The following is a 23822-nucleotide window of genomic DNA, read 5'->3' on the forward strand; positions in this document are numbered from 1 at the left end:
TACGGAGGGGGTAGCAGAGGGGGGTAGCGGAGGGGGTAGCAGAGGGGTAGCTGGGGGGGGGGGGGGGAGTAGCGAGGGGTTAGCGGGGGAGAAAGAAAGAAAGAAAGAAAGAGTATTATTGTCCACTAAAGGCCAAAATGGGCCCATGGGACATCAAGAACTCTGCATACAAGATAGCACAAAATCAACGTGCCACAAAGAAGAGGCATCGTCGAATATCATCTAAGTGCTACGCAATACAATGCAAGTGAAAGTACATAATGTCAAATCTGAGCCTAAATACAAAGTAAACTAGATGCAAGGAAACCGCCCCTGGGTGCAAAATGGGGGGATGAGTACAATATGCCAATGCAAAGATACAAGTCGAGGTGTCACGGAGTCTGAGAACCAAAATAATACTGGAAATCCTGTCCATCGACTCTGCCTCCTGCTATGAGAGTACAAATCTGAGCAAAGGTGAGGTGAGCGGCTGGTGGGGCGAGATCTCCATGAGTAAGTCTCCTCCGAAAAGCTGCCATCATCCTGGATCGTCTGGAGATGAAGCGGCGAGTACGTCCCCTATGTAACAAGATCTTGCGGCGTCTACAAACCATCTCATATGTACATCCACAGGGTGGAGGGGTAGCGAGGGGGTATGGAGAGGGTAGCGAGGGGGTACGGAGGGGTAGCGGAGGTAGTGAGGGGGTAGCAGAGAGAGCAAGGGGTAGCGGGACAGAGAGAGCAGGGGGTAGCGAGGGGGTACGGAGGGGTAGCGGAGGGGGTAGCGAGGGGGTAGCAGAGAGAGAGCAGGGGGTAGCGGGAGAGAGAGAGCAGGGGGTAGCGTAGGGGTGGTGCAGGGAGAGAGCAGGGGGAGCGCATGGGGTAGCACAGGGGGGAGAAGAAGAAGAAGAAGAAGAATATATTATCGTCCTCTGAAGACCAAAACCGGCCTATGGGAGAGCAGGGGGTAGCGGGAGAGAGAGAGCAGGGGGTAGCGCACAGAGAGAGAGAGAGAGAGAGAGAGAGAGAGAGAGAGAGAGAGAAGTAGAAGTAGAATTTATTAGCGTCCTCGGGGGGCAAAAAATGACCCATGGGACCCGTCTCGATACAATGTAAAAAGAGTCTCCTCAAGGAGAGGGGTCAGGAGTCCATGAGTTCTTGACGACAGGTAAAAAGACGAGTGACAAACGATCCCAATGCTGCCGGGGAGGCAGTGGAGAGAACTGATGTCAACTGAGCGGAGTCCCCCAGTATCTGCTGGTAGTCCTCCCTGATATGTGCATATCGGGGGCACTGTAGAGCTACATGTGCCTCCGTCTCAACTATCTGCATGTCACAAAGGTTACATACTCTAGCATGTCTAGGCTGGTGTATCCAAGCTCCCTGCTCAATGGCAAATGTATGAGATCTGGTACGGAACCTGGCGATGTTTCTGCGATATAGAAGGGGGATAGGTGTGCTAATATAAGACTGAGCATGAGTCTCTATGGACATGTATGTAGACCAACATGTGGGATTTATGTTGTCTTGGTAATATTCCAGCTTTGCCCTCTTTCACTTGTCAACCAGTGATTCCGCAAAGTGCTCAGTAAAGATAGTTGAAACTCTTGCATGTTGACCTTTTCAGGTGGCATGATCAAATATGCTTCCACTTTCCATCTGCTGAACCATTTTCTTATGTCGGTTGCCCATCTTGTGTAGATGACCTTACTTTTGTAGTTCTTTTGAAGCTTTGTGCTGGCATTTCATATGAGGCAGCCTATCAGGTTGCATTTGCTGCACCTCTATTAGGTATTGCATAACTCTGATCAATGCATGAAATTCAATCAGTCTCCTTCCCGTTTCCAACAGAAGTATTGAGTATGGAGTAGTGGGTTTGACACCAAGGTGTCTCCTTAGGAAAGCTTTTGGCATTTTCTCAATATCATTCCATGTAGAGGCTGAAATGCTGCCTCCCCATACTTCCACTCCATATGATACTGTCTGCACTACATATGCATCAAACAATATATTTCGAATTTTCCAGTTCCTAGTGTCGGTGTGCCTGCAATCATTCTCAAGCTGGTAGTACTTCCCCCAACCAGTGTCCATCCTTCTATGTATACATTGCCACCATCTGTGATCTGCCGGGATATCAACCCCTAAGTATTTGAAGGTGCTGACATACTCAATGATCTGTCCATCAAAGGTGATCTGAGGGGGATGTTCTGGCTGATTGGTACAGACTGCCATCATCTTTGTTTTTCCGACATTTACTTGCAGCCCGCTTTCCCTACAAAAAGTCTTAAGCACTTGTATAAGTTTGTGCATAGATTCCGGATCGTATGCAAAAAGAACGACATCATCTACGTATAACAACAATAGCACTGCTGTCCAAAGCCCCAATTGCAGTCCTTGCAACCCTTTCTCTATTGCAAATTCATTGATGAGTTCCTCCAGTTGGTCAATGCATATTCCGAACAAGGTAGGCGATAGAGGGCAGCCTTGCTTCACTCCCATATTGCTCTCAAATACATCAGACATACCTTGTGTTTGTTTGAGTCGGCATAATACCTTTTCATAGATGCAAGAGATGCCTACCCTTAAGGCCAAAGGGACTCCTATTTCTTGCATTCTCTTCCATAATCCTCCTCTTGGAACTGTGTCAAATGCTTTCTTGAAATCCACAAAACAACAAAATAGAGTGCGTCCTCTCAGTCTACATTCATCCATGAGGACGCATAAGGTAATAAGGTGGTCGGCTGTCCTGTGCTCCTTGCGAAAGCTTGCCTGTCCGGTGGCTGTTTTCTGTGCCTCTTCTGCCCATGAGCTGATTTTCATTTCAAGCACTGTACTGAAGAGCTTGGCCAATGTAGAGCTGACCATTATAGTTCTGTAATTTGTGACTGAATATTTGTCTCCACCTTTGTGTAAAGGCTGGACCCAATTTTCGTGCCCAAGGCTCGCTCTCGTATGAGGTGGGCTCGCATCTCTCTGCACTCATCATCAAACCAGGGGTTTTGAGGCATCTTCCCATCTTGTACCTGTGAAGATTGGGTCGTAGGAAAGGATTTGGTGGCAGCATCCTGTATCACTGTGACAAGGGTAGTTGAGGCGTGGGCAAGGTCTAGATCAGCCTCCAATAAGGGCGGAAGCTCTCTGGCTAAGTGGCACACATACACTGGATCAAGAGCACGGTTCAAGTGGATCTGGGTACGGGTAGCGGTAGGAACTGTCCTTGTGCCTGGTGTAGTAACAAGAACATCGAAGGCCAGATATGAGTGGTCAGCTCCAAGTGTGGAGGGGCGGTGTGGTGAGGTCATGTATCTGTGAGACAAAAGCCAGTGGGCCCAGTAGGCAGTCCACCGTGCTAGTCTCACGTCCATGTGGGAAGCATGTGAATCCCTCAGATGATGGCCATCTCTGAAGGCCATTGTAGATGATGAGGTCGTGGACAGCTCCCAACTCAAGCAGGTGTCGCACGTATGCTGTCACATGCGAAGTATCTGCAGAGAGTCTTTGAATCCCAAGTTCTACTGCATCTAACTCTGGCATCATGTGGGGATCTCTCTAATATGTGAAGTCAAGTAAGCCCACTTGCCTGTCCCTTGTCCATTGAAATACCCTAGAAGGAGGGTGTCTCCCTGTCTGGAGAACTCTATGATATCCTCATGTATCGTCTCATAGGGCTGTGCCCCTCTGTAGTGACATCATGGGCATATGATGACGTGTGCGGAGGGAAATAGCATACTGCAATGAAGATAGGTCGGGCATCTAGTGGCTGCACTCGTATCCACATGTGACGTGCTCTCTCCGTACCACATATATGACTGGCCTCAAGTGTGTTTTGAAAAGGACAGCTACACCTCGAGAGCCTCGTACCCCACTATCTCTCCTCATTTCTTTCCTATGAGCAGACTCCCAGGTGTATCCTGTCACTGTGAGCAGCCCTCTCTCTGGGCTCTCATGTGTCTCAGTGTAGAAGATGATGTCTCTGCTTGTGTATGTGTCCGAGAAGCCACCTAGATCGGACCAAACTGTGCCATTACAGTTCCATACAGCCATACTCAGCTTGTTTTGTGTACTCTTCTCCCGGCTCTGGCACCGTCATAGTTCACCCTCTTCTTTCTCCCCTTTCTCCCCTTCTCTCTTGTCACCTCTGTCGACTCTTTCTTGAATAATCACTTTTCCATCTGTGTAGGCAGCCCATTTCCCTGCCTCTCTTGCCTCCCTAACCCGTACCATCCCTTCTCTCCAATGCTCCTGCTGCAACAGCATGAGATCGTCATCCAAAAATGTTCTGGTCCCTTTTAGGGTTGCCCTCATGCTCATGAGAGTGAACCTGTTCATAGCTGTTCATAATTTCATTATGAGTGGTCTTGTTGGAGCTTCAGCTTTACCAACCCTCCATGTTGTCTCACATGTGAGGTTGACCCCCATTTTGGTGAACAAGGTCATAGCATCGGACATAGGGGTGTCTCCAACTGTTAGGCCTCTGACTAGGACATTCAAGGCCTTGCTGCTACTCCTTTTCTCTTCCTCCAGGGCTTCAGAGGTGATCTCTTTCTTGGGGGCTGCCGTACCCTTCTTAACCACATTCTTCCATTCTAGTATGTTTGGGTTACCTTTTGTGATTTGCTGTGTGAACTCAGCATGCTTCCCTTGTATGGTTGTCTGTAGTGCTGCCATCTCCTTCTTAAGCATCTCATTCTCGGCTGTCATCTCTTCCATTGCCTTGCACGTACCTTCTGGTACCCCCTACATATCTCTCAATTGCTGTAATTCTGTCCCCATGGCCTGCATTTTGTCCTTGAGGTTGACCTTCTCAGCTTCCCATGCCTCTTTCTCCTTTTTCCCATTCATCGTTCTTCCCTTTCTCCTTCCACCATTCTTCTTGCATACGCCCCCCTTGCTTCTTGATTTCATTCAGGGTCTTGTCAATATGCGTCTTTTCTGCCATCAATGCCACATTAGTGGTCTTGAGGCTATCGACCTTTTCGATCAAGGCCAAGCAAATTTTGCTGAGATGGGTCAATACCTCGGAGGTATTCTTTGGGGGTGTTCGTGGCATGTACACTTGCATTGCACTTTCGAGAGTCTTAACATAGCTCCGTGTCATCATGCTGGTCTTTTCTTTTTTACCCTGATCTCTGAGTTTCTTTTTCTGCAGTTTGCTGGTGGAGTGGAGGCAGCAGCTCACGGGGGACCTTGGGGCATCATCTTGACCTTCGGTTGCAGTTCGGGGGGGGCTTCTCTGTTCAGTCACAGTTTGGGGGGCCTGCGTACCCCTGGCACTGAATTTGAGGGCCTTTATTGGCCCTGGTGCAAGCTTGTTGTATTGTTTAGGTAGGTAGGTAGGGCAGCTACTGCTAAACAGTAGGCGGGAGGTAGACTAGTGGCGGGGTAGGTAGTCGAGGGCTAAAGGAGGTGACGCAACAGTAGGAAGGTGGGGCTAGGGGCTGGGGTCTGATGCGGAGAGGTTAGGGGGTGAGGCGAGGCTTGAGGCTGAGAGGCGGGGCTAAGGGAGGTTGCGCAACAGGCTAGGCTAGGGAGGCGGGGCTAGAGGCTGGGGGTGGATCTAGGGGCTAGGGGCTAGGGGCTGAGGCGGAGAGGATAGGAGCTGAGGCGGAGAGGCGGAGAGGCTAGGGGAGGTGGTGCAGGCTGCTAGGAGGCGGCAGAGCAGCATGGTGGGAGGGCTGAAGGAGGTGGCGGAGCAGCATGGCGAGAGAGAGAGAGAGAGAGAGAGAGAGAGAGAGAAGTAGAAGCAGAGTCTATTAACGTCCTTAGGGGGCCAAAAATGACCCATGGGACCCGTCTCAATACAATGTAAAATAGAGTCTCCTCAAGGAGGGGGGTCAGAAGTCTATGAGTTCCTGACGCCAAGTAAAAAGACGAGTGACAAAAGATCCCAATGCTACCGGAGAGGCAGTAGAGAGAACTGATGTCAGCTGAGCGGAGTCCTCCAGTATCTGTTGGTAGTCCTCCCTGATATGTGCATATTGGGGGCACTGTAGAGGCACATGTGCCTCCGTCGCAACTATCTGCATGTCACAAAGGGTACAGTCTCTAGCATGTCTGGGCTGATGCATCCAAGCTCCCTTCTCAATTGCAAATGTATGAGATCTGGTATGAAACCTGGCTATGTTTCTGTGATATAGAAGGGGGATAGGTGTGCTAATATAAGGATGAGCATGAGTCTCTATGGACATGTATGTAGACCAACATGTGGGATTTATGTTGTCTTGGTAATATTCCAGCTTTACCCTCTTTTCACTTGTCAGCCAGTGAGTTTGCAAAGTGCTCAGTAAAGACAGTTGAAACTCTTGCACGGTGACCTTTTCAGGCAGCATGGTCAAATATGCTTCCACTTTCCATCTGCTGAACCATTTTCTTATGTCGGTTGCCCATCCTGTAGAGATGATCTTACTTTTGTGTTTCTTTTGAAGCTTTGTGCTGGCATTCCATGCTTTATGAGGCAACCTGAAACCAGTGAGCTGGAACCTTTGAAACCCAGATGACAGCTTATGCTTGGGTACTGATGACAACATAAGAGCGTAGCTTTGCTTACTAAGTTTTTTTTTCTGATTTACTTATTATTTTGGTTAAAGTCTCCTTCAAACTCCCTTCTTTCCTTTGTTTTTTCACTTGTTTTATAAAAATGTTAATTCGTAACATCGGATATATTCTAGTCTTATAAAGGTATATAGCAATAGCAATACTCCCATGTGGTTTTTAAACAGTCTGGTTTAGTGGAAAGGGCTTCTTCCCCTGTCAAATTGTTGTGTATACCAGCCTGATATATCCAGCTTCTCTCCAGATGCACTGTTGAAATTCGAGAATGGGCTGCCTGGTTTTGGTGTCTTCTTGTGTATACCATCCTCTATACATCGCCAAGAGCTGTCCTTTTGGGCACATCTTCCCCTATTTCTACACCTTCATCTTTGGACAGGATGCTGCTATGTATTGCAGGCTTTTTATAGGTGTCAGGCTGTACATTAAGGTTATTGTTGATGTGATGTTACTGTTCTTGATGCTGACGTGGTAGAATGTACGCAGGCCTCTGTCAAGCAACAGATGCATGGAGATGATGGGCAGTCTATACTGTTTTGTATGACTTTCTAGGATTCCATTGGCATCCGTTTGCTTGAGGCAACTTTTCACAGGCTTTTAAAAGCTTCTTATGTGAGAACTCAGATTCTTTGTTGATCACCCTTTTCTCAAAAGGGGGTGATTAAGCAATCCTGAATAACTTGAGACTGATCACATTCTCTGGCATTCATGATCCGATTCCTAGTCCATGAGAATGATTCACCCTTCATCATATCTGTGATTCAAATCTAAGATGAGATTATGTCTCGCTGATCCAGTTGGCCCAGGGTTGACAGAAAGCAAAGATTGCTAGACAGCCCTTGATTTTGCTATATTCTGGTAGACAGAGCTCTGATCATAGAGGAGTTGGGAGCTAGAAGGGTAACAGGGACAGACATATGGCTTCTTTAGGTGCTGAGGTTTTGCGTTATGTTAGAATAGTCAGTATGAAGGTTTTATGACATGAATTGATAGGATGTATGGTTAGAGAGGAAATAAAGACAATTATGGGGATCAACTTTGACCCTAGATGGATTTCTTTTAGCGTAACCTACATGTTTAGTTAGCTCATGGCAGCAGATGCTTCAAATGGGTGGCACCTTGCCTCAGCAGGGTAGTGTCGCCCATGGGCAGCTGGCAGCTGCCCCCCTGGATGATTTGTTGTCTAATTTCACTCCAAAGGAACACAATTACATGGGCAGTGTTGCACATGGGCAGCTGCCCTCTGGATGATGTGTCGTTTGATTTCAATCCAAAGGATCACAATTACATGATGTTGGACTATACCCACACTTATTGGCAGTATGTCAGACTTAGCAGGCAAGCTGAGCCGGTCATGTGGGATCAGTTTAAGTACCACATTTGTATCACTGGTCATCTTGGAGCACGACTTGACTGAGTTTTATCCAGTATCCTAGGTTGGCACTTCCATGGATTACACAGCAATTCTAGAGACTTTTCCTCTTCTTGCAGGACATAAGGCTGCATTCCATCCAGGGCTTTCACTCTAATTTGGAATTTGATGGGAGGGCATGCGAGCCTGAGACCATTGAGCAAGCTGCAAATATTGCCAAGGCTTTTGAGCCCAAGTATGAGAGCAAATACAAGGGCTTGCACCCTAATTCAGAATTTAATGTGAGGGCATGCGAGCCTGGGACCATTGAGGAGCTGCAAATATTGCCAAGGCTTTTGAGCCCAAGTAAGAGAGCAAATACAAGCATAATGGGGGCAGCACATATAGAAATGTCACGGAGGCACAAAAAAAGCTCAAAATGGTTGTGTGGCATGACATGAGGGTTGCAGCAGCTCCATTTTCCAAGTATTTGAATGCGATGGGGGAAGCAAAAATGCCTTTGAAACCTTTTTGGTGACACTAGTTTTGTACTCAAGGGTGCATCTCTTAGGTCATGCTTTTTGAACTTGTATTTCTTAGGTAATGAGTGTTTACTTTTTCTTTTCAATGCATGTATTGATACATAAGGTATTATCTTTATGTAGTTTGAGTGAGCTGGTGCGATGGCTTGCCAAAAAAGCTGAGGACCTTGGAGTTGAAATCTATCCGGGGTTTTCTGCTAGTGAGGTAAATTTTAAATCAAAATTGAATTTGGATGTCATTATCCTCATTCTTTTCTAGCATTATTTGATATCAATGTCAAGCAACTTCAACCGTGTATGAATTGCTCATTAAAAATTTCAACATAGTCCAAAGTGAGTTTCCTATAGAGTTGCTATGGTCAGGCCTTTTTTGGGAAGGTCTTCTTTGCATGTTTGCATGGCTAAAGGTGCCCTCACTGCCAAAAGATGATGTTCTCCTTTAACCATTCTAGCTTTCATGACTGTCAATCATGAATTAATTTGTTGAAAAAAAGGTCCAACACAACCACTTATGTATGTAGTTGATTGCCTTATTAGATATTTTACTTATAAGTTATCATCCATTCGCCAATAAATACTATTTCAACTTCTTCTTTTTTCACATAGAGCTTCATCTAGAGGGGGATGGAAACTATGTAGCAGCTATAAATGAGAGAACTATATTACATATTCAAAATATTGTTGTTATAATAGAGGATATTGCCGTTTTTGCTTCATTTTCAGAATTAGACTTGTATAGGAGACTACTCTTCCTTTATTTATGATAATAGGATTTGGTAGTTACGCTCTTTTCCCTCCCCAAACAAGTGATTCTTGTTGTCTTATGTAGATACTTTATGATAATGGTGGCAACAAAGTGGTGGGCATCGCAACAAACGACATGGGCATTACTAAAGATGGTCATAAAAAATCTTCTTTCCAACAAGGTGTTGAGTTGAGAGGTATGTTGCTTGATCATTTTCTCCTTTTTCTTTATTTGTTGTCTAGTTGCATGTATGTGTGTTTTTATAGTGTCATGTGCATGACTCTTTTGACCTTTAATTAATCCTAACCCAAATTCACCCCAAGGGTGATATAATAAACTAACTCCATAATTCATAACTTTTTAAACAATTTACCTTGATGAACAATGGATTAGGCCTCACGACCATTAGGTTGGGAAACTTCTCCAACTTAATATTGGCGAAGAGGTTTAGTTAGGATATCATTCACCTGGTCTTCTGTCGGACAATAGATAAGCTCAATTTCATTATTCAAAACCTTTTCTCATACAAAGTAATGTTGCACCTCAATGTGCTTGTTTGAACATGAAGTACAAGATCCATGGCCAGTTTAATAGAGCTCTGATTATTAGTATATAATAGAGTTGGAATTTTTTGAATAAAGTCCAATATTAGTAAAGATTCTTCTCAACTACATAGCCTTGTAGGCTACATAAGTAAATGCTCTATATTGAGCTGGACAATAAAGCAATTGTATGAGAGACTAAGATGAAGCATTCATATTTCAAAGTAAGGATGCAAATGAAATCCTCAAAAGATTTAGAATTAAGAATTGAAGCTAATGAAGGCACTAATGAATCCATATGAGAAATTATCAAAGAATTTGGATAGACCTAGAGTAGATGGTACTCTATATAGGCATCTAGTTGCTTAATCTACAAGTATCAAGGTCCAGTGATGACATGTCACCAGCGTATAAGACTAGAGGACTATGTTGCCTTTGTTATCATGATTTGTATAGAGATTCTAATTGGGTGAACGCTTATCAAATCTGTTTTCGTGGAAATGTTCATAGATATTTGAATACCATGCATGAGGTGTTTGTTACAAAGCTTTTCGTAATTTGCAAACCTTCTTCTCCTTGCCTATAATCCCAAAGCACGTGGTTGGTCCATATAGGCCTCCCTTTCAAATCACTGTTAAGAAAAAGTGGTTTTCACATCCATCTGGTAAGAGGCCAGCCATTATGAGTAGCAAGGGCTACTGCTGACATCTCCTTATTCACATTATATGGTTTAATGAGGGAGAATCTGATATTTGCATTAACGATTTTCCACAAGATCTTTCCTGTGAATAGCATCCTCATTCCACACATGATAGTTATTAGTGCCATTCAGCTTTTCTTCCACATGAGGCATGCTATCTGAAGTCACGCCTACAAATACATGCTATCTCCAAATACTATTGTGTAGAATCCCGTAGGATAGAATAGATGCATCTTGCAAGAGGTGTGAGAGCACAATGAAACAAAATAATGGTGTTCTATTATAGATTGTGAGAGAGGACTCTCTCTTATAGAAAGGGGGAGAAGGTAGTACCTTCCCTACATAAGTGGCAATCAGCCCCTACATCAGTGGGAATCAGTCCCTACATCAGTGGGACTGGCCTAAATCAAAGGAACCTCCCATGTGGGGGCCTTTGGCTCACATCATCACTTAGGTCACACACTAGACACATCATAGCACTTGATGTGCCTTTACAACACACACAAACACACATGTGACTCCCCTAGATGCACACATGCACCATAGAGCAAGCCCTTGATCATACTTATCCCAACATACCCCCCCTCAAGGGGTTGCCTCTTGCAGTGTCAAGGATACATCTAGTCTCATAGTTTCTCATGCCATCTCATGGTGGTCAAGGATAAATCTATGGCTAGGATCTCATGCTAGCAAGGGTTCCTAAGGGTGTGAGGTTCACAGAAATGGGACAGTCAAAACACATATAACATGGTCTACATCATATGGTGACCAGAGGTGATTTACAAAAAGACATAACATATGATATTCTTTTTGGAGTACTACTCCAGGTAGAGAACCTCAAAATTTGACCAATGATGATAAACAAAAATTCAAAAGACAAAGTGCTTAAAAAGCATAGTCTTCATAGGAGGCCTCATCTTGTGGAGGCACATCAACTGAAAGTAAATTGGCAGTTTCTGGCTTTGTAGTTGCTTCCTTTTTGGCTTTACAATACTTTTCATGGTGATTGTTTTTGCCACAATGTTTGCAAGGATTGATCTTGAAGCAGTCTTTTGAGAGGTGATTAGTCTTCCCACAATGTGTGCAAGGTGAAAACTTTCCCTTTTGAGTTTTTATGGCATAGGCTGTGTCATTGCCTCTCCGGAGTTTGATGTGCCTTTCTTCTTCTTGAAGAGCAGTAATAAGACTTTCAAGAGTAGGATTAGGAAGATTTTTCAAAGTGGTAACAACATGATCATAATCTTCAGGCATACTTTTGAGCAACACTGCCATTGCATCATCTGTAGTGATTGGAGAGTTGATAGAAGCAAGTTGAGTCATGAGACTCCGCATGTGATTGACATGGGCAGCCAAAGGAGTGCCACTAGCCATCTTCAATTCAAAGAAAGCAATCTTAAGTGACAATTTTGAGATGTGAGAGCTAGCACCAAAAATAATATCAAGCTTCTGCCAAGCTTCAGAAGGAGACTCCAAATCAGAAATGTGATGAATATAGTCATCTCCTAAGCCAAGAGCAATAATGCCATAGGCTTTCTCCTCTCTAGCAGGATCTCGTGCCGGGCGTGTCAGAGCTGAGGATTATCCAGCATTAGAGGTTGTTGAAGAAGAAGTTGAAGCAGGTTTGACAAGCCCCCAGAGGTTTTCCCTCATCAATGCAAACTTGACTTTCATCTGCCATGTGTGAAAGCCTTTACCATTGAACTTATCCATATTCAAGAAGGTAGCCATGAGAGGGTCTAACCCAAAATGGGCAGTGTCTACTCTCTTACAAGGCTAGAAAGAGTTGAAAAACTTCAAAGTACAAGCATTTAGTGTGGCAAAGACTTGTAACCAAATTCCATACTACAAATCATAATGGAAATGATGCTTCAACTTACATGCTTCATAGAGGTGGCTAAATGAAAGTATTCCAAGCAAATCCAGGTATAGCAACTTAAAGGAAAGCTGTAGCCACAGTTGTACTGATGCTATTCAACACTTTAAAACATCAGAAATGCTAAAGTAGCATCTAATGTAGCATCAAACTCACAACATTGTCAAAACTGTCCAAAACAGAGGCCTGAACTTAGAGGGTACAATTCTCATAGCTCATAGCTCTATTCAAGGGTATTTTTATGCAGAAAGAACACTAGTATATCAGACCAGGGCTACTAGCAAGAAGAGGCACAATGTTGCGCCAGGTCGCCATGTAGATGCTTGAGAAAGTCGACTGTTTTTTTCGCGTTTTCTTCTCCAATTCTTGACCAAACGAGCTCACATTTCAACAGCAGCTTGCCTGTAGTGTCGTGCAGCTCGGGCTCAGAGGGATTTGCAAATAGGTAAGCACAGAGGCGGCATTGCGCGATTTATCGGCGAGCAGTCTTCGTGTTGGCGTTGCGCGTATAGAGGAAATTTCCCTAATTGCTTGCAGCTGGAAGGTCGCCCGTACGTGAGGAGTCTACAGCTCAAAGGGTTTGAGCAATGGTCGCATATAATGGGAGAATTGAGCTCTCATAGATTTGGGGAAGGAGGAGGAAAATGGAGAAGATGAAGAAGCTTTGAGAAAACTAGTAGTTCATGCTAGAGAAAGCATCTAATGCTAGGCTAGGCTAGATCTAGAACCTAAAGCTCTGATACCAAGTGTAGAATCCCGTAGGATAGAATAGATGCATCTTGCAAGAGGTGTGAGAGCACAATGAAACAAAATGGTAGTGTTCTATTATAGATTGTGAGAGAGGACTCTCTCTTATAGAAAGGGGGAGAAGGTAGTATCTTCCCTACATAAGTGGCAATCAGCCCCTAAACCAGTGGGAATCAGTCCCTACATCAGTGGGACTGGCCTAAATCAAAGGAACCTCCCATGTGGGGGCCTTTGGCTTACATCATCACTTAGCTCACACACTAGACACATCATAGCACTTGTTGTGTCTTTACAACACACACAAACACACATGTGACTCCCCTAGATGCACACATGCATCATAGAGCAAGCCTTTGATCATACTTATCCCAACATATTGTTGTAGTAATTAAATATAGCTGCAGTATCTATACAAAAGTTGAAAAACTGGATGCGGATTTGTTGCTAGAGCACTTGCTAAAACTTCAAATGTCACATTGAATTGCAAAAGCCTATTGCCAAAGATCTCAATCTTTGAAATGTATGTAGTAGTATCTAAAATGCAAAAGCCTCTTGTTTTGTCACCTCTACAAATATGAATTACGGCAAGATTTATTTTTTTTTCCAAGAAAAAGACTTCTATTAAGTAAGAAAAAAACCCACGAGAGCAAGCTCAAAGCGGAATACATCATGAAATCATGAGGATAAATAAAAATCCCTCAGAGTGAGGTGGAAAACAACCAAGGCTGAGGCTGAAAGTGCCATCTCAACCCTGTAGTAGTTTTAGAGAAGAAAGAAGCCCTCCTAGCTGAGGCTGCACGGGAGTCCCCCTGCATGTGTGCGAGGGATGAACCTGAGACCCTCCATAGCCTCTGTGCATCTGGCTCTCCAGATATGCCAGGCTGCTATGCTCGCCAGAATCTCCCAAGAAGTATCCACAGAGGCATGTACAGTTGTAAAAGGAAGGTGTGGTACCACATCCAACGAACAGGACTCAATCCGATGACGTCGAACCGAAATGGCCCGAGAGGAGTCAACTCCCTCATAGAAAACCTGAGGTCCTGTAAGGGAAAGCCAAGCCACCGAGCCCCATGTCATAAAAAGTGGGGAATGGGTAAAGTGACTGAAAATCCTGGCTACCTCCATCCAAATCAACCTCGCCTGTGTGCAATCCCATAAGCAATGTTGAATAGACTCCGAAGCAGAAAGGCATCGAGGGCATGTAGGGTCGGCTCCGAACCTGGACCTCCAAAGGTTCACTGCAATCCCTCCATGGATAGAAAGCCAAAAGAAGATAGTGATCTTTCTATTCCTGTGGGATTTCCAGAGCCTCCTCCAGAAGCACCTCTGCTGATCCGCAGTAATACCAAGAGTCTCCCAATGGGGAACTCTGGAGGGTCTCCACCCTCTACTACTGAGCTGAAATCTCCTGGCATTACTAACTGTGTAACGAAAGAAGGGGATGCTCTTCTCTCGATGCCCTGCGTCAATCCACTCCCACTCTCCGGGGTCCCACTGTAAATACCTGATGGGAACTCCCTCATAGAGCCAGAGCCTCCAAGACCCGGTGGAGAGTAGCCGGGGATCTGGGTCTAGGAACCACTCTGAATCTGATTCCTGCATCAAAAGACCTACAACCCTGATAGGCTGAAAAGCAGACTCAAGCAAGATGTCCTCTGTGGACCTGAGCAATCCTCCACCATCCTGAACACTAAAAACCAAAGCATCCTCCTGTGCATCTCGGAAGGCCAAAACCTGAAGCGGAACCCCGCCTCTCGAAAAAGTACCTACCCAAGTGGAGGAAGTGAGTGGCATATCATCTGTGTCTACCCAAACCTCTGGAAGGGCTGCCTCAATCTGCAAGATCCTCCCTGCACTCCCTCTGAGATGTCCTGTCAACCTTGATTTGGTTTCCTCTGGAAGCCTGCGGAAATCTTTCCAAGACCCCATAGAAGAAGCAGGTCCCCTCTCCCACTTGGACCACTGCATGTAGAGTGAGGCACCCAGTGGCCTGCCAAGATCATCTAAAATACTGTCATTCCACATGATGGGTTGCCTATCAATCTCTTCCCGAGAGGAAGGAGGAATCCTCCGAAGAGTGCTTCTGAAACTGGCCCAAGCTTTCAGAATGGCAACCATGAGAGGGGACGAAGGTGACCTGAGGTGTGCTGTGGTGAAGATCCATCTAACACTGCTCATCCAGTCTCCTCCTGAAGAAGGTGTGCACCTGTGTATGCTGCTGATAAGAAAGTCCTTCCACGGTTCTTGCCCTGGCATAAGTCCTCGCACCACCATCTTGCAAAGTAAAGCTCTGCAGTGTAAATCTGGATCAATAATATTGAGACCCCCATCCTGTGTAGGGAGGATGAGGGTCTCCCAAGCCACCCTGGCTAAGGCATCTGCTGTGCCATCAAGCCCACTCCAGAGAAAGTTCCTTATCGGTCTTCTGAGCTGAATGATGCAGTCCCTAGAACGGCACCAACATGAACAAACAAACCAGGCTGTGGCCAAGAGGACCTGGTTGACCACCACAACTCTAGAGGCAAGATCCAGCTTGGCTGAGCTCCAAAAAAGAAGCTTTCTTCTGATGCTCTCCAAAACGGGAGCAAACTGCTGCGTGGTAGAAATATCCAAGCCGACCTGGCAGCCCAAATACCTGATAGGCACACCCCTCTGAACCCAAGTGAACCCTATGTCAAGCCCCCAAACTGGAGTGTCCTCATCACTGATCCAAAAGCCATTGGATTTATGCCAATTTATTTGCGCCCCTGCCGCCAAGCAAAATAAATCCAATGCTGTCCTGAAAGAAGTGAGCGTCTGTGGAGTGGCATCCAAGTAAATTGCTGTGTCATCAGCCAACTCACTGTCAAGTAGCTCCTCTTCCCTTCTGATGGGAAGTCTCAGCCCAAAGATGTCAGCTTGAGATCTAACATAGATACTCATAGCTTCGGCCACGAACAAAAAAAGGAAAGGAGCAAGGGGGCATCCTTGACGGACTGATCTGGAAATCTGAAATCTCTCACCCCTTATCCCACCAATAAGTACCTGGCTGTGGGCTGATCTGTACAAAGAGAAAACTCCTCTGATCCAAGCATCAGTAAAGCCAAAGCGTAGAAGGGTGCCCTCTAAAAAACCCCAATCTACTCTGTCATAAGCTTTTTCAAAATCCAAAAGTAGAATGGCAAGATTCTGGCCACTCTGCATGGCCCACTCTGAAGCTTCCCAGAAAGAAAAAATGTTATAAAAAATGCTTATGCCATGCACAAATCCCGACTGAGTGTCATGAATGAGATCAGGGAGAAGTGGGTGCAATCGGAGGCTGCAATCGGAGGCTGATAGCCTTGGCCAGAATCTTGTAACAAGTCCCCAGAAGTGTGATAGGCCTCCACTGGGACACTAAATTTCTGCTACCTCCTTTTGGGATAAGGTGGATGAGACCCTCTGTAAGCGACCCAGGCATCTCGCCAGAGTCCCAAATGGCCTGCAGGGCTGAAGTAATATAGTCTTCAATCATATCCCAAAAAGCAATGAAAAAAGACGGGGTGAGGCCATCTGAACCTGGGCACTTGCCCTTGTGAAGGGCTGAAAGTGCAGTCCTGAACTCTGTGTTGGTGAAAGGTGCGTCGAGTAGAACATGCATACCCGGATTCACCAACACAGGGATACTCTGCCAAATAGCCTGTCTAGCATCCTCTCTATCGTGTGTCTCAGGATCAGCAGTAAGAAGGGTGGCATAGAAATCTGAAGCTATGTGTAAGACATCATCAGGCTCTGTCTGTAAAACCCCATGTGAGTCAATAAGCTGGGATACACTCTCTCTACTATGTCTAGGGCCAAGAGTAGAGAAAAAGTGTTTATTGACTCTACCATCCATCTGAATCCAGAAGGACTCCCGTGCATGAAAGGCATACTCTGCTCTCTGATCAAGCAATAACTGCAGATGAGCCCTTGCTGCAGCAAGGCGCTCCTGAATCCAAGCATCTGAAGGCCGTTTCTGCTCTTCCCTCTGCAAAGCTGCCAACTGCTGGCGAACACCAATCTCACGTCTGAAAATATCTCGTCTCCTGGTACAAGCAACTGAGCGGTAGAAGTCGCTAATACCAGAAAGGGCAGCGGCTACATGTGATGGATATGGCTGCCCACCCTGGACATGAGCTAACCATATCTGCAGGGCTGCCTCTGTAAGGTCCTCCTCTGTGTAAAAGGCATCTGGAATCCTGATGCTGGCAGACCGGCCTCTCAAGTGAGGCTCTGAGATAGCCAACACAATAGGGAAGTGGTCTGAAGTGGAAACCCCAGCAGCAATGCATACCGATCCACCTCTGTCTAGTCCCTCACCCTTTGCCTGGGCATTGAGAGCTTTGTTAGTGTCTATGCCATGATACATCTTTATTTGAAGGTCTTCTTCAAGGATCATATCCTTGAGCTTTTGAAAGGTAATCGGGATGCTCCTTTGACCTGTTGCCAGTGTCATGACAAAACCTTAGTAGCTTCGAGGTAGCTTGCTAAGTTCAAGCCTTGCGAGGTTCTTGGTATCCATGATGTCACTAATCTAGGCTAGCTGGTCCCGATTCACCTTGATTTGCTGAGGAACTCCTTGACCTCTTGGCATCTGTTGCCTCCTGTTCGACCAAGAGAACAGGAGGGACTGTGGCTGAATAAGAAAGGCATCATCACACCAAGTATCTCTACCACAGAAATGGAAAAGGAAGGCATCCCAAGCTGCTCTCTCCAAAGAGTGAAGTCCGCCTTCTCTACCCCCTTTTTTGTTTGACGGTAACTCGACCATGTTAAAGTCACCTCCAATCACCCATGAATCCACAATGGGGGCCCAGGAGAGCAAAGTCTTCCACATAAGGACACGTTCCCCTCTAATGTTGGAGGCATATAGGTTAAGGAAACCAACCTTACGCCCTCCAATCAAAAGAATAATCCACTGAGCTCTAGAGGGAATAATGACTCCGTGCCCAACAACTAAGGGGAGAACCGACTGCGAAACTGAAATAGAAGTGCGCCCCCTGGTGCCCAAGGCAGGCGACCAAAAAGTATGGCTAGAAAGCAACTTGCCTGACTTGGCACAATCTCTAGAATCCAGCTTGTGCTCTTGAATAAATAATATATCAATGGAACCCCCAGTAACACCTGGATGAAGCTGATCCCAGATCAGCTGTCTACGGCGGCGATGTGGGACGCCACCTAGGCCCTGTATGTTCCAACTAATAATCCTCATCAACGGGAGGATGTAGAGTGGAACACCTTACCCGACCTAGTGGCGGAAACAAACCCCTCAACAGGGGAAGACCTCCTGCTCGAGGGGGGAGGGATGGAACCAAGTGGTGGAAAATCAACAGGGGAAAGAATCCTGGCACCTGAAGAAGAAGCCCTGTCAACACGAAACCCAATCACTGGCTCCCCAAAAGTAGCGGGCACAAACTCCTCCTCTGGGAAATCTGAACCCTCTGCCAAGGCTGAAAACGAGTTCCTGTGGAGCAAGCCAGACACCGGAGTGCGAAGGATCCCTTGTGAGGGAAGAGGATCAATAGTGTAAGCTACCCCCTTCCCCCTATCCAAGGGAGGAAGTGAGGAATGCTCTCTATCCTGTGTCTGCCCAGCCGCGGAGACCTCTCCTGCCTCAAGAAGAACATCTGGCACCGCTGGATCTAAGGAAGAAGCTGCAACCGGGGAGGAGGTCGAAGCTTCAACGTCTCGGACTGTGCATGGTGAGACTGGAGGGACAGCTCGAGGTGAAGCAGAGTCCACTAAGGTACCCTTGTGAACTGAAGGAGGGATCTGCACACGTACCGGAACCCACTGTAGAGCGTTGCGTGTTCCTGAGGTAGGTGGGGGTCGAGGAGCAGGTGAAGGACCTGTATCACCCCCCTGTCGAGGCCGAGGAGCAGGTGCTGAACGTGTACCACCACCAATCTGAGGAGGACCGCCATGCGAAGGTCGAGTAGCAGGAGCTGGACCTGTACCACCCCTCTGTCGAGGTCAAGGAGCAAGTGCTGGACCTATACCACCCCCCTGTCCCCCTTGTCGAGGCCATGGGGCGGTAGCTGTACCAGAGGGCTTCTTGGGCCTTTTCTTCTTCCTGGGGCAATCCCTCACAAAGTGTCCAGAGGTCCTACAAATCCTGCACTGGTCCTGCCTGCCTGAAATCTCTACTCTCTGGCGAAAAAAGGAACCATCCGGGCGCTGGATCATAACGTGATCCATCTTGAGGTTAGGATCCTTGCAAAGGACTCTAACTCTAGGAACCCTATCAGCCTTGGTTGCCTCTGCTGTAGTCAATGGCAACCCAGGGAGGGGTGGGATCTCAACAACTGCGCCAAAATGCTCCCTAATAACAGAAAGAAGTCGATGGTAAACCTGGGGAAGCCCGGGGAACCTGATGAAGAGCGAGAAGATTTTCTTATCTGCCTCCACTGGGTCGAAACCAATATGAAAGGCTTCAAAGAAGATCTTCCTGTGTCCCAGGTGTAAAAACTCAGCCTTGAGCACAGTGCTCGCAGCCTCTGGAGTGTCAAAAACAACCTGGAAAAAACCTTGTCCCAAAAGATGGACATCTAACAATCGTGGAGTGAGGTCTGGGGGGAGAGCCGCAAGCATCCAGTCTCTGGCTTGGGATCTGGAGGGGTGAGACCCGAAGATGCGTGCTAGCAACGTGGTAGAGCATTCAATCTCTACATCCTTCTTGAGCTGCTGCAACTCGTCTTTAGAAAAAGTGATAGTTTTCGCGGCCGGTGGAGGTGGGGTAGGATTCGCTGAAGGAGTATCCATCGCCAATCGAGGTGAGGAGGCCGACTCTAACAAATTAAAGGCTCCTTCCGTTCCAAAAAAAAACTGCGGGAGAAAAAGGGGGGCAGAAGAAAGGGAAAGGAGGCAAGGAGGAAGCAGGGGGAAGGGGAAAGAAGGGGAGGGTTGAAGGGGAGAGGCTGAGAGGCTGAAGGGGAAAGGGGCAGGCTGAGAGGGAGGGAGGGGGCAGGCTAGGAATAGGAAAGGGAGAGGAAGGAGAAGCTGGAAGGGGGCGGGCTGGGGGGGAGGGCTGAGAGGGAGAGGAGATGAAGGAGAGGGAGGGTAGGAAGTAGAGGGAGAGGAAGGAGAGGGAGGGGCAGGGAGAGGCTGAGAGGCAGGGAGAGGGCGGAGAGGCAGAGAGGGGGCGGGGGAGCAGGCAGGGAGGGGGCGGAACAGCAGGGGGAGGGGCGAGGAAGCAGGCAGGGGGAGGGGGCGGAATAGCAGGCAGGGGGAGGGGGCGGAACAGCAGGGAGGGGGCGAGGGAGCAGGCAGGGGGATGGGGCGGAACAGCAGGCAGGGGGAGGGGGCGGAACAGCAGGGAGGGGGCGGAGCAGCAGGGAGGGGGCGAGGGAGCAGGCAGGGGGAGGGGGCGGGGGAGCAGGCTGAGGGGAGAGAGGGAGGGACGGGCTGAGGGAGAGGGTGCAGCAAGGGAGCGGGGAGGAGCAGCAGCTCAAGGAGATTACGGCAAGAATTGGCTGTCAAAACTGTCACAAATGTATATACTGCCTCCAAAGGTAAAATCTCACGCTGAAAATGAAATAGATTGATAGAACCCTAAAAACTGCAACCTACAAGGCAATGCTGCTTTTGCAGATTTAGGCTCGTTTTGAAGTCATTTTTGCCCATTTTTGCGGTTGTCACTTGCTCGGATGTGCGAGAATGAAGTGCAAACTGTTTTCACAGTTTTTACTAGTCAAAACAGCTGTCATACGGAATTTTTTGACTTTTTTTCCATTTCTTTAAGGCTCCACAATATGGCCTCCGATTCTTGTAACCTCTAGACTTGTGAGAATAAAAAAAGGATGAGTTGCCTGTTGAGGTTTTAGGGGTCACCTCCCCACCTGTGAGCTACAAAGGCCACATGAGCTGGGACAGGAAAACAGATGCAATGGCAGCCTGGAGTAGAAAGAAAGAAAGAAAGAAATTTTATTAGAGTCTTCAGAAGACCGATGGGTCTATGAGATTGAAAGAAAACCTGATACGAATCCCAGTAAGGGTGGAGCTACTAAAACGAGCATCATCACCCGTGCTGAATCCTAAGTCTGATCATACATAATCAAATACATCTGGGTATGACAGTGAAAAGAAAAAAGACTGGAGCGGAACGTAATCCTCCGTATGTCATGTCGCCTTGGCCGGTGCATAGCCAGTGATGGGGCGTTGGCGTCTGTCAAGGGGTCCCGTGCGTCTCGGTCTCCTGGAGGAGGCTCGACGCAAGACCAGAGCCACCGTGACTCCCGTGGGACGTATCCCGGGTCTAAACAATGACGGGAGGTCCCCTAGAGTGATCTGTGTGTCCCCTCAATGTCTCATGTGTCGTGCTGCGGTCGTCCAGGCTGGGGTCTATGTCACGTCTGCGGCTAGAGATCGGATGATCAATGTCACTTGATGGGAAGAACTCTGTGATCCTGCTCTGAGAGGTGTCTGATGGTGTGGCCAAGCCCCGTCGCTTGAATAAGTACTCTGTGTGTCGGACCCCCTCGTGAATGAAGGCCGCGAGGCATCTTTGATCTGGGTAGGCGAGGAATCTGGAAAGGAGCCCGGAGCTGTCTCTGAAGAGGCAGTGGTAGCAGCCTCGGATATCGTAGTACACTGGGCACCTGAAAATAAAATGCTCCTCCGACTCAACCTCCTAACAGTCGCACAATATGCATATGCGATGCTCCCTAGGGATCCCCTCTGCTCTGCCGCTCTCTATGCGGAGGCGGTGTGATGATACCCGAAGCTGTCCGATGGAGATCCGTAGTTAGTGAGGCATATGAAGCTCAATGTACCCTGGTGGTGTGATGAATCCCTCCTCCAAAATACAAAGACAGTGTATCTCTATAGAAACTCAGCTTCACTGGAAGCTCCCTCGACTCCAACTAGGTCCTAAAGGTGTGTAGCTGCAGGAGATCCTCTCGAATGACCTGGTTAGAGTGACATGTAGAAGGACAGGTTTGCAGGGTGCAGCTACAGAGCAGGACCAGAATGCAGCAGCAGATGCTTGGAGCATGGCGGCAACATCAGAGAATGTTTGGGTTGCCCTGAAAGGCAGTTGGGCCAGGCCAGACCCAGGGCTTTATAGAGGCTCTAGGACTGGTCGGCTGATCAGAGAAGGGCCAGAGACTGCTCTATAAAAAGGGAACGTAGAGGGGCAATCCATTATTGAGTTTTGCGCCTCAGATAAGGAGTGCAATTTAAATCAGCAAGGGAGGCCACGAATCCAGCAGTTTAGCATGTAGATTACCTTGAAGGTGAAGAGCAGTGCCTCATGGTTTGGCTGTCCACTGGGGCAACAAGGATGTCTGTTGGAGCAACATCTACTCAGCATCTACTCAGCCTACTAAATCTCAATAGGAACACCCAGGCTAACATAGTTTTGGAGGTGTCAAGAGGAGGTAGGGGAACAATTTTGTGGTGCCAGGGGTCCACATGTAGGCAGCACCATATCTGCTAGATGGAGGCACAGTGTGCACGCCTTTGTATGAGTTTTGTCTATCTATTGGAGCAATGCATTTAAATATTCCTACTCTACTGTGCATGGTTGAATAACCGTGATTGCATCTCTCTATCTACTGTCTACATTTACTTGTGTGCACAAAAGGAGAACGAGTGAGATTTGAATTCAGCACTACGTGTTTCCTAGGCTATGTTTCTACACAATTTTCCGCTATGAAGTGTTGGCTATAGCAAGCAACCTCTATCTCTGTGTTTTCTAACATGGTATTAGAGCCCTGAGGAAGAAACACAAGTGCAAGGAGCTTGGATGTGACAACCTTCGGAAGGATGAGTTAGACATGTGTGCCTTATTGAGGGATTGCTTGTTGTTGTGTCAGTTGCATCTGTTAATTCCAAGCACTTTAGTGCAACGGCAACACATGCCCCAATTCCAAAATTTGGAGAAGTGGGAAAGCTGGATGGGGATAACCACCCTCTCTAGAAGGACATTAGATGAAACACTAAAGCCCCCCCGTGTGGGAAGCAAGTAAAACCACCCGAGGAGGGCCATAGGTCGAGCCCGTTGTAGATGATGAGAGATCATGCATCCTGCCCAAATCAAGGAGCGCGTATCCATATGGTGTAACAGGCCCGTGTCGGTCCGATCAGGTCCTAGTCATACCTGCTCCGTCTAGGTCCATGTCTGGAAGCATGATAGAGTCGTCTCGGAAGTCCAGGAGTGGTGCCTGTCGCGTACTCGTCGTGGCGTTGAAGTCCCCAACAAGGAGAACTTCCCTGCGGGCTGAAAGGTCTGGGATATCTTGATGTAAGGGTACATATGGAGGTGTCTCACCCTCTTCTTGTGCCACTCCGGCGAAGTGGGATGTGTCTGGCGGGAAGTAGCATATTGCTATGAAAAGGTCACGGGTGTCTGTGCATCGGATTCGGATCCACATGAATCGGGAGTGTGCGTCCTTCCTCTCAAAAGAGATTGCTCCAGCGAGGGAAGACCTGTACAATACTGCGACCCGGCCTGATCCTCGGACTCGTGCTGTATCCCTCGTCTCATCCCTGAAGGCTGACTCCCATGTGTAGCCATTGACTATCGGTAGTGGACGCTCTGGGCTCTGGTGTGTCTCCGTGTAAAAGACTATGTCTCGTCTTGTGTAAGACTCCGAGAGTTTCCTGGGTCTGACCATAAGGTGCATTATAGTTCCAAATGGTGCAGTCTAGGGTCTTGAAAACCTGAGTCTCATAGGCCCCGTCCCCCTAGGGGGTACGGGTGGGAGCCTGACGGGTGTCGGTCAATAACCCTCCTTGCGGGCAACATCCCACTACTGCAGAAGAACTCGTCGCTGCTCAATCTGTAGTGGTGTCGAG

The 23822-nt window shown here is 47.3% G+C and overlaps 1 protein-coding gene across 1 annotated transcript in view; it reads left to right on the forward strand.

Moving 5' to 3' along the window:
* Positions 1–23822, forward strand: part of ETFQO (electron-transfer flavoprotein:ubiquinone oxidoreductase) — a 186400-nt gene that overhangs the window by 16081 nt on the left and 146497 nt on the right. Inside the window, exons 4-5 of the mRNA XM_087390501.1 lie at positions 8545–8626; positions 9251–9362. Of these exons, the coding sequence (XP_087246627.1) occupies positions 8545–8626; positions 9251–9362 (194 nt within the window). The remainder of the gene's footprint in view (positions 1–8544; positions 8627–9250; positions 9363–23822) is intronic.

The sequence above is a fragment of the Dipteris shenzhenensis genome, chromosome 19 (genome assembly GCF_047967505.1).
Source record: "Dipteris shenzhenensis isolate YYH24624 ecotype China chromosome 19, Dip_SZ_1.0, whole genome shotgun sequence".
Taxonomy (NCBI): domain Eukaryota; kingdom Viridiplantae; phylum Streptophyta; class Polypodiopsida; order Gleicheniales; family Dipteridaceae; genus Dipteris; species Dipteris shenzhenensis.